Source organism: Vanacampus margaritifer, chromosome 11 (genome assembly GCF_051991255.1).
Source record: "Vanacampus margaritifer isolate UIUO_Vmar chromosome 11, RoL_Vmar_1.0, whole genome shotgun sequence".
Classification (NCBI taxonomy): Eukaryota; Metazoa; Chordata; class Actinopteri; order Syngnathiformes; family Syngnathidae; genus Vanacampus; species Vanacampus margaritifer.
The window spans coordinates 16589387-16600440 of NC_135442.1; the positions used below are offsets into that span (position 1 = coordinate 16589387).

At 37.5% G+C, this 11054-nt stretch overlaps 1 protein-coding gene across 3 annotated transcripts in view; it reads left to right on the plus strand.

Moving 5' to 3' along the window:
* Positions 1-10430, plus strand: part of dachd (dachshund d) — a 164009-nt gene extending 153579 nt beyond the window's left edge. For all 3 annotated transcript variants that reach the window (XM_077580064.1, XM_077580062.1, XM_077580063.1), the window contains exons 9-11: positions 124-267; positions 2252-2320; positions 8861-10430. In XM_077580064.1, the coding sequence (XP_077436190.1) occupies positions 124-267; positions 2252-2320; positions 8861-8898 (251 nt within the window). In that variant the 3' untranslated portion in view covers positions 8899-10430. The remainder of the gene's footprint in view (positions 1-123; positions 268-2251; positions 2321-8860) is intronic.
* Positions 10431-11054: the final 624 nt, after the last annotated feature.

Consider the following 11054-nt stretch of genomic DNA (forward strand, 5'->3'; position numbering starts at 1 on the left):
TCACTTGATTTAATCTTTGCATGAATGCGTTTATAGATGAAAAGGATTTCATTGATATTATACAATATTTCCAAGAACGTATTTAAGGTCTGTGCATTTCCCCACATTTTTTTCCCTCATTAGCGATCATCCAGAAGCGTCTGAAGAAGGAGAAGAAGGCCAAGAGGAAACTGCAAGAAGCTCTGGAGTACGAATCCAAGAGGAGAGAGCAGGCGGAGCAGACCCTCAAGCAGCCGTCGCCCGCCGACAGCATGCGCTCACTCAACGGTCAGTGATTTTATTTTCACATTTTTCACATATTTGTTATTTATTATTAAATGAGTTAATTATCATTTTAATTGATTGTTTCTGATGTGTATTATTTTATTTAACATTGTACCGTTTACAACCCACCAACGTGAGTCTGCCTAACACTCACAATGCAGTCGTGCTAATTGAGGAAGCTAACATGCTAGGTTGCCTCCAAAAGCAGAACTCCTCTCTCTGGTTAGATACGGGATGATTTTTCAAACAATAAACCTTTTTTTCTTCTTTTTTTTACATTTTAAGCAATTTAGTTGATTGGCGTGTTCGCTTTTGAAGCAGTTCTTTGAACTAGCAGTACAAAACAGGATGAGGCTAGTAGTAGTAAATTTCCTTTAAAGTGGAAGTATAATATATTATATGTGACCTCACTGGTCTAAACTTGACATTCTGATTATTATTACATTTGTGGAATTTGAGTTATGAAGCAAAATACAGTCGTTTCTGTCCATCTCAGGGGGCGGTCATTTTGCCACTTGCTGTCAACGGAAGATGACATCACAGTTGCTCAGGCAACGACGAATCACAGCTCACACCCCCTGAGATGAACAAAAACGGCTGGATTTTGCTGCTTAACTCATATTCCACAAATGTAATATTAATCAGAATGTCATGCTTAGATGAGTGAGGTCACATATAACATTTCAAGATTTTTGGGGGTGGGTGGGGTGGGGGGGACTTCCCCTTTAAGGTTTGTGCAGTGTATTGTGTTATCTCAGGTGCTTTTGGAAATTCACACTGACGCCTTATCAGCACTCTAAGAGTGTGTTTGTTCTGAGAGGCAGGGCGTGCTCCCCTCCCATTAATTCCCGAACACAGCCTATGCGATAAACCAATTAGCAGCTTGTGCTTGAACTGTTTCCATCTGTACTGCCTGACGTATTGAGTGCACCTTGCCCACAGCCTTTTTTGAGGCACTCTGAAAAATACTGAGTTTCCGAACGGTCAGAGTGAAGCAGTGCACGCTGGAAGCGTATGTCCAAACGCACCCCTCAGCACGGCTACCATTTTAGCCACAAGCTAACTCTGCTAGTGTCGCTAGAAAATGTTCGCTCAAAGATGCTCACAACACTCATAGCCTAAACATTGTGTGTATGTTTTTTTTTTGTAAGGTTTGTACATGTGAACTGGGAACTGACAAGTTTGCACCTACGCCAGCACAAGCACAACATGAGAGAGGTCTCAATGACTGATCAATGAATACTACAGACCGCTATCAGTAGAGCACTGTATAGTAAAGTGGCAGGAGGTGTCTAGGTGTCTTTTTCAAAATAACATTTAACTCATTCACTCCCAGCCATTTTCATTGAAGGTCTCTTATACTCTGCTGCCATCTGCTGGCCGTTTTTTGTAATAACTACCATTGCTTTAAGTGACTTATGTCAGAAGCTGTGTCAAAGCCTTCTGTATGCTCTAGCATAAAAAACAAACAAAAAAACATTAAAAACAGGACAAAGTATTAAAAAACGTATTTTATACATTTTGGGCTTTTGGGTTTGAATGAGTTAACAACGTTTGTGGTATGTTACAATTTACGAGGACTTAAAAGCAAGGAAAATAGTATTATGGAGTTAAGCAACAATAGAAGAAACAATAAATCGGAAGAGTGTAAACAAAGACACACTCAACATTTTGAAGCAACCACATTAGAGAATGTTAATTGTCATTAAAGAAACCATCTCCACATACATTAAAAACTACCATGACAAAAAAAGTGAAATTCTGTGAATACTTTCCGGATGCACTGTAAATGGTTTTGAAGCTGTCGTTTTAAGGTAGAGTGACTCCAGGCAACAGATTATTATAGCTAAAGTATGTCTCACATTCGCCCGCGAGGCTCCGAGGCGCCGCTGCTCGTTCCGAGTGAACGATGCGACGGCACTGCTGACATTGCGCCGGCCGGACGCCGGGAGGATGTTTAACGGCGTTGATCTCTTTTCTGCTGCAGACGCTCTGACCCCTGAGATGGAGAGCGACCGCAGCAGCGGAAGAACAGATGCTGAAAGGACAATACAAGGTACAAGGGCTCAGATGAGACTATAAATCTCTTTCTTTTTCTTCTTCTCTGCCTCTTTTACACACACACATTTAGTGTACCCGCCATTGGGCCATCGCTGTTCACCATCTGGGCCACCGTACTGGGTCAAGATCATCGCTTCTCTTTAGAGACATTGTAATGCTTTCAGGGGAAAAAAAAAAACAATAGCCCTTAATAGAACTGAACCAAACATTTTTCTATTCTGTAGCTGGTGTAATGTTCCCTTTACACCACAGCGATGAACTAAAATAGCACAAAGCTGACGTTGTCAAAATGTAAACAAACATTGCGGCAAAAGATTAACACAACACAACAGCCATCTAACTTTAAATGTCTTAAATCGCAACATAGATTGAATTATAGCTCAAGGCTTACTCAAGCAAACTTTTTTTTTTAAAGAAATTTACATTTTACAGATTGCACTCAGTTTAAAATTTGATTGACTTTGAATTTCCTCAAAGAATCGTGGGACTGTATTTTATCACAATTTTAACCAATGTACTGACAAGCAAACTAAACGAAAATTTGGTAAACAGATTATGATACAAGATGATTGGACTGTACCATTTGCCTTCTGAGCCGAGTGTAAGAAAAATTCTGTTTATATGTCCGTGCTAGTAGCTATGAGGCTAATTTTTGATTCATGGATGATAAAGTTAGCACAAAGGAGATGGGTCTGTGCCACTTTAATTCACCATTTTTGTTTGCTTGTATGTTAGCTAGCAGGCTACTCCCTTATTCATGGAGAATAATTTTTGTACCAGACGGACAGGTCTCTACCATTTTTTATCCAGTGGTGGTGTGGGGCTGTTGTATTATAACTTCTTAACAATATGTCAATATTTTAGCTAGGCCACTGGTTGACGGAAAATGACGTAAAGACTTTAAATGAGTTTCATTCTAGAACATTTCCATCATTCAAATGAAAAACAACAATACTAAAAAGTTGTTTTATGTTAGCTAGCACACCACTTTTGTAGCTCTTTTTAGTTGGTTTGTTAGTTACCAGGCTAATTACTGGTTCATGGGACTCATCACCATTTGAACTAGTGCAATTTCAGCATAATCGTTCTACCCAACAAACAAACAAACAAACCAACAGAGCTACGCCTACACCTCGTGTCTTCCTTCCTGTCTTGTGCTAAAATGTTGCTAACTGTCGCTATCAGGATTTGTTATGCTAGGAACAAACAAAACCAGATAGCGGCACCCTAAACAAACATGTAACCCTTTCACCTCCAATAAGGGTACAAACATCTCCATGCAGTCAAAAGCAGCAAACGGCGCGCATGTGTGTGTTAGCTTTCTTTGCACAAGCAGACGCGTTTGTTTACCGCTCAGGAAATACTAATGAGTCATAAAACCACCAAAAGCTTCGGAATCTCCCCTTTGGTAGCAATAAAAGAGGCCAAATCAATCCATTTTATGAATAAGCCTTGTGCATTTTTAATGCTTTGTTTGTTTGTTCGCCTCCGGGGCCGGGGGGAGTGTCGGGCGCGCTTTTTTGGGGAAGGGCGCACACCGGCGATAACCTCAGTGGGCCGTCTGCTATCTGTGTTTACGCACACACAAGACACCGCGCTAAAACATCCTCAATTATCACGCCGAAGACGTGTCGCTTTAAGACGCCTCGGGGCGCGAGGTGCACCTTTAATCGCAATTTGACGTGGAAATTGTTCGCCTCCACAGAACAAAAAGTTACATTTGTGAAAAAGGCAAACACAATGGAAAGAAACCGTGACTACTCTTTTAATTAAATGTCATTCACTCACTATTTGGTGTCACCTTAAATGCAAAGGTAACACACACATCCAAAAGTAATCACGGTGCCTTATTTAATAGCAAATTTGAATACCGTCCGCAACTCTGTTGAGTGAATCTGATTTCCAAGTTGTCATTTCAAAGCAGTTTTTACCTTCAAAAAATTATGTCAAGTAAATTTTTTACATACACAGTATATGGAAGCCCATTTCCGCAAGCAAGAAAAGAATGAGTTTTTCTTTCTTTTTTTCCACTTGTCAGAGGCCCATTTCTGCCAGTGGATTTATTATTATAAAAAAAAATAATAATAATAAAATAAAAACGTATTTTTTCACTGACGTAAATATAATCTGGCAAGAGTGTAATAATTGTGATTCACTCAAGGGAGTTATCCACAATTTCAATCTCCGTGGTGATTTGCTCGGGTTCTGTACAATACTTCGAGCTGATTGGACGATGCGGAATTGGCACGTTTGTTTTGACCAATCACAGCCACGGATGAAAATGCTGTCTTCGTTCTCGTCGAAGGAGGGAAAAAAGCATGAATATCTTTACCAGCTAAAAATGCACAAAGCGCCTCTCGTTATTCAACATTTAACAATTAATTCTGCAGAGAAGAAGAACAGAAACAATTGCAGCGTCCATTCGTCCATGTTAGGTTTGTTTGTTTGTGTGCCTCGGCGGCGGCGCTGACTTCCTGGTTTCGTCACAGCTGCATATCACGCCCCAAACACAATGTCGCTCTGTGACTGTTCCGATGGGTGGAAATCAACGTTTTCCACAAGATGAATTCTCCGGAGTTTGTTAACTCACAAATACAAATACCGCGAGAATTCAGCTTGCAGAGCAAGGTTAGCGTAAATAGGCTTCTGAGGAAAAAAAGTGTAAAAAAAAAAAGGTTTTGTTTTTTTTCCCACTGGCTGCAATGGGCTTCCATATAGTACAGATAAGTGTTCAACGTTATATAATAAAAGCTAAATAAACCAAAACTATTAAAAATGTTGCCATTTGTTGGCAAGAATTCCACATTAATCATTAGCTATTATGCTTGCAGCTCTATGCTATTTACGTTCATTTAATTTATTTTTAACTAATTGTGTTGCTCATACTGCACTGGCAACCAGATGATAGCAACCAAGCCTTGCCGTATAAGCGATGCCTCTCCAAAAGGTTTATAATTTCCTATATTAAAAGTTTATATTATATATGCCAAACAATGATCCCACAATAGTTAAATCTAATTAGGTTTTACACAATCAAGATTTTGGAGCCAATCGGCAATCAGTGAGTAAAAAAAAAAACGATAACCGATCACTGATCCGATCAGATGGTGGACCACTCGATCCAATGTATTGAAACAACTCGTTTATTTACTGTATAGTCGACCCTCGCTATTCGCACCATTAAAACCTAAACCTTCTCCCCATTTTAACATTTAGGGAAATGTATCTTACATTGCTCTAAAAAGGGATTGCAGATGATTTGATGTTCAAATGCACTTAAAGTGTGTTTGTTTATGCGATGACGACTCTTTTGTATCTACTTTCACATTTTAGTTTAAAGTTAGCTCCTTCCTAACATATAAAGCTTTTTTTCTTCTTTTTTTTTTGCAACTACCTTTCTTTTAGGGCTTGTTGCCTCTTAGGGCATTTCAGAACCAAGATAAAATGTGACTAGGCAAGTTTTTCAGCAAATAACTGAGGAAAGCCCCCCCCCCCCAAAAAAAAAAAAAATCGTGTATGGTGCAGTGGTACATTCCTGACTTTGGTCATCACTTGTACCCTTCTCGTGACATCATACTGAGAGAAAACGAAATTAACCACTAGTGTAGTAAAGCTACATTCCACTGTAAACTTATGTCAGAGAGTCTTAATATAAAATGTTTTTTTTCCCTTTCCCTCATAAAACCGTGAGACTTGCTCACTTGGCCGCGTTGGACAAGCAAGTGAAAGAAATAAATTAAGGAATGAATTCATTAAAAATACAGGCTGCATTTTTGTGCTTTTTGTTCAATTAGAGAAGCATTTGTCTGCCACCCGTGTCTCCTCCTGCGCTCTATTCTGCCAGCCTGGCTGTATAATTAACCTCCAATGGCAAACAAAAAAAATGAGGTTGATAAATTACACAGAGGGAAATAAATAACTAAATAAAGAGGAAGGGGGAGCGCGACGTATCAGCAGAGTGAATGTGTTGGTATATTCTCCTAACTCAGGGATTCAAGGAGGTGGGGGGTAGGGGCGGTAATGAGGGCGTAATTTTTAGCAAACTAATTATTTCTATTTGTCTTTTGTCACACTTCTCTAATTCTGCAATATGAACACAGTCGGTGTTTATTAATTGCTTTTCGCTGTGTTTTGAATGGCTTCCAAGAGGGAGCAAAGCTCTTTTGGCAGGCGGGGCACCACCACCATCTTGAATATCTGCTGTCTCGAACGTTCTTTTTTTGTTGTAGCCGTCATCGTTGTTGTTGTCATTGTTGTTTGTAGATTTAACATCAAAACAGTTCAAGTAAAATAAAAAAATTAATGAATGAATGTCACCGAAACAAAAGAAAAGGGATGGAAAAAAACGGCTGTAATTAATGAATCCCTTAATTGTCTTCATAAAATATTTGCACGGGCATAATTTGCATAATTTACATGCATTAATTAATCTTTCAAAGGATTTTTTTTTTATGCTGAGAGAGGCCGAAAAAAATCCCTTTGTTTTATTTAGCATCTAATGAAATATGTATTCTCTTTAATGAACTTTTGTTTTTCCAATCTCAATTTCAATGTAAAAATACTGAAGTTTTGATGAGGACGTTTTGTAAAAACAAAATGTCGTACTTTTTTTTTTCGTTTAGCACGGGAATTACAGTCATAGAAAAATAGGGGAGGGACATTTTTTGAAATTGTATATATATATATATATATCATCACTATCCAATAACAAGCATCTACTGTATCTTCAAACATTTTAAGCATTTAAAAAGAGTTGAAAGAAAAGATGAATTTTTGTTTGGAGATACGTGCTTATCATTTGATCGTAATGATATATATGTGTATATTTTGCAAACATTCTTCTTCTTCTTCAATTGACGTCAGCATACAATGAAAATTCCTTATCTCACTTACAAATGATTTAACAAGATTTGAAGCTCCTCAGCCACCATACAACATGACTTGATTGTCATGTCCGCCATCAAGTCTAACATCTCGCGCTGCTAAATGTCTTTGTATGCGTTTTGTCTTCAGCGTTTGAATTATTTAGCCGCCGCACTGCCGTAGAGAGGCGGACGTCACGTTAAAGGCATTACCGTAGCGCTCCTCTGGCAGAGGAAAGGTAATAAACATCTGACAAGCTTCCTGACAGACGCTTTTACCGCAGCGGTGTTTCCGAGAGGAGCACGTTCTCGCAGGAAATGGACAAAGCTCGTTAGGTTAGCGCTGTCTGAAGGTAGCGCGCCGCTTCCGATAAATACGTTGGATGCCTTAGAAATGAAGTACCGAAGAATGAAATTTTATTTATTTTTTAATAAACCGAGTTTTGAAATCAACAGCTAATAAACATAATGTTTTTGAGCAGGTGGTTAAAAATTCAAATTCAATCCCAAAGACCATTTCACGCGTGGAGGCAGCACTTCATCGTCAAGACGCCAGATTGCAACGCACAACACCAAACACAAATTACCCCCTTACAAATGCTATTATAGTTAACGAACACTAGAACACATGAATATAACAACTAAAATTGCTAAATATATATTTTCGTTAACAAAATCAAATAAATACGGGAATGCTTTAAAAAAAAAGATAACTAGGTCTAACTATATTTTACTTTTATTAAATTAACTAAAACTAACTGGTGAAAATGTCCTTTGTTATAATTTTTGCCATTTTTTGCGGCTGTACAGAAGAAGTAAGGTTGAAGAGCCGTTAGGTAATTTATTTTATCTAGGTAGTTTATTAGGTAATTTATTTAAGTCTAGGTAATTTATTTTACACAATAATTGTGAACTTTTTTTCAAATTGTCTTTTGCACTCAAGAAATACTTCCAAAATATATTTTTTAAAGTGATAAAAAACTCAAATAAATCATTTAAAGAAGAATAAAAACTGACAAACACACTGTAAAAAAAAATTAAACTAACTGAAATTTTAAAGTCAAAACTAAATAAAGTCTGACTAAAATGGAGAAGAAAAAAAATATATTATAACCCTGCCCCCAACCCACTACATCAACATCTCTATGCAACCAAATAGCTTATATGCCGCTTATGCTAAAGTGTATTTTTAGCACCGAGTTGATTTATTTAGTGTTAATCCAACTCAAAGCAAGCTCTGCCCACTTGATTAGAACTGCTCTGCCGCAAAGACTTCTGGTATAGGATATAAGATACATGATATAAAAATATATAATAATATTTTGGATCAAGTTAAGTTCAAATTTTATTACATTTTCAGGCGTTATTAAATTTTGAGGAATATGAAGTACCCTATAATGCTACAGGTCTACCACTAGAGGCTCCCTCTTGTGGTACGTGAAAAAATTACTGTCTAAGTGCAGTTTTATTTTACTTTGTCTCCTTTTGATGAATACGCTACAGAATTCTAATATTGGTCTTGATGGTGTTACTTGAAGAACTAAGAAATTCTGTAGGTGGTACTTGGTGTAAAAAGTTTGAGAAGTGCTGTGCTAGATGTTTGGAGGATGTTAACGTCTGTGACCCATCTCGTCCTTCATCACCGGTGGCTAATTGTCGTCTTTGTGTTGCAGATGGAAGACTCTTCCTGAAAACCGCAGTGATGTACTAAAAGCGCCAACAGGAGCTACGTACATGGAGGAAACCTGGTGGGAAAAGGGCGAATTAAAAAAAAGAAAAAAAAGAAGACAGAAACAAAGGATGGAAAAGATTCTCCAGAGTCCATTTCCAGGGTGATTTGGTTTTTGGGACAACGTGGAGCTGCTGCTGAAAGAAAAAGCTGCAGGGAGGTGTGTCTGAATGTAGAATAAGAGCAAGTTTTTCTCTCCCCGGGATTTCAGATAGTTCGGACGGGATAAAAAAGCAGCTTGGGGTCGTACATGCTGAGCACAGTCAAACGTTGGTACCGACTCATCCAACCGCAGCACTGAAGATTTGTTTCTAATACCAGTGACATGAATTTGCCCATTTTTATATTTCAAATTTGAATTTTGAGACACAAACAGAAAACATGGAAAAATTGTTTTGAAAAATGTTGAGATGAAAATGTTTTTTCTTAGATGACAATACAATCAAGTTTCCTTTCTACCATTGTTGTACATACAATGCTAACAGTGATAGAACAACTGGAGCAGATTGATATATGTGTATATATAATGTCATGCAGTAGAACTACTAGGCATACAATACCACCGTTTCTATAAACTTCTTTTATTTTTGGGGTTTGTTTTCTGTTGTATTCCTGAGCCATCATTCTCTCCGATAGCTGCCACTTTGTTGAGAAAGCATGCAGGCATGATGTAAATGTTTGTCCTGGAATTATGATATTTAATAAATCCTATATTGTGCTGAACACTTAAAGGGTTTTACTCACCAACACATAAAAAAAAGTTTCAAATTGAAGACTTTTTCCTCTTGTACGCTCGTACTGTAAACTTTGTAACAGAGGTGATATTTCTTGGAATTTTGCTGTACATTTTGGATGATTTTGAGCCCTCAAAATCTGCACATTCTGTTTCTTTTTTAAAAAGAGAAACAAGAAACTCAATCTGTTATTGTTTGTGCAACACGTTTTCCCGGAAAAGAGCTTATTTTTTTCTCCCATAACTTTTCCTGTGAACTTTTGTCCCTCAAAGACTTTTCAACGTGCGTGTATATTCTTATAGAAATAACCCGATGTCACTTTTGAGCCTACGTGTTCCAATCAGAAGAAGAAGAGGCCTACCTTGTGTGTTTTATCACTGATAACTTATATAACTTCTTGTTTTTCCCTCTCAAAATCATCTCTTCATTGTACTTCCAATAATGTTGACAATAAAACCATGTGAGCGTGAGAAAGGGGGTGCGCCCTCGCTTTTTTCCATATATGTAAGGGGTGGGGAGAGGGTTACCCCCCCCCCCCCCAAAAAAAAAATGCAAGTATGCTGTACTGTTGAAAATGACTGAGCATATTGTTCTTCTCTTTGTATAGCAGTGAAAGAAAATGTATATGAATAATCCTTTACCCTTTGGGAGTGTTTCTGGGATGGGGGTGCACCTTCCATTGACTTCCATGTCTGTGTTTTTTTAGGCTAATTGGAAACCCACACGTTATGTAAATGAGGGTGTGACCAAACTGACTGTAAATAAATTATTCCCAGTGTTCTTTGAAGTGTATGACGCTAATTTGCCAAAACACACCACCGACATGTCGCAACATGTTTCATAACGTTCATCATAGATGGAATGATGTTCCATTTGGATTGGTAAAAACTTACCAGATTTGCTGCATGGGTGCTTTACATAATAAAAAATAATCATTTCGACATTTAAAAGCAACTTAATGAAATAAGTAGTTTAATAAAATTACTAAAAGAACATACAGCACAAGAACGAGATTTCTGAAACATTGGTTTTAGAAATGCTTTAAAAAATAATAATATTTAAACTTATGGTTGGAAAATAATTAATAATAATTTAAAATCATTTACACTTGCGGCTGACTTCAATTGTTGGCAGCTTATTCTATTTGCATGCAGCCTAACAGGTAAAGGCTGATACACCATGTTTGCTTTAAACTATGGGCTCCACCAGTTGACCAGACCTCAGTTTAGTTTAGTTTAATTATTACAAAACATATCTTAAGCTCTTAACTAAAGGCATATAATGATTAAATCTTACCTTTGACACCATGGCAATGTAATTTTTAATGAAATATTACTTATTTTGCTGGCTATTTTTTCAGAATGTTTACTGATAAAGGCTACTTTTATCACTATCCTGCAAGTA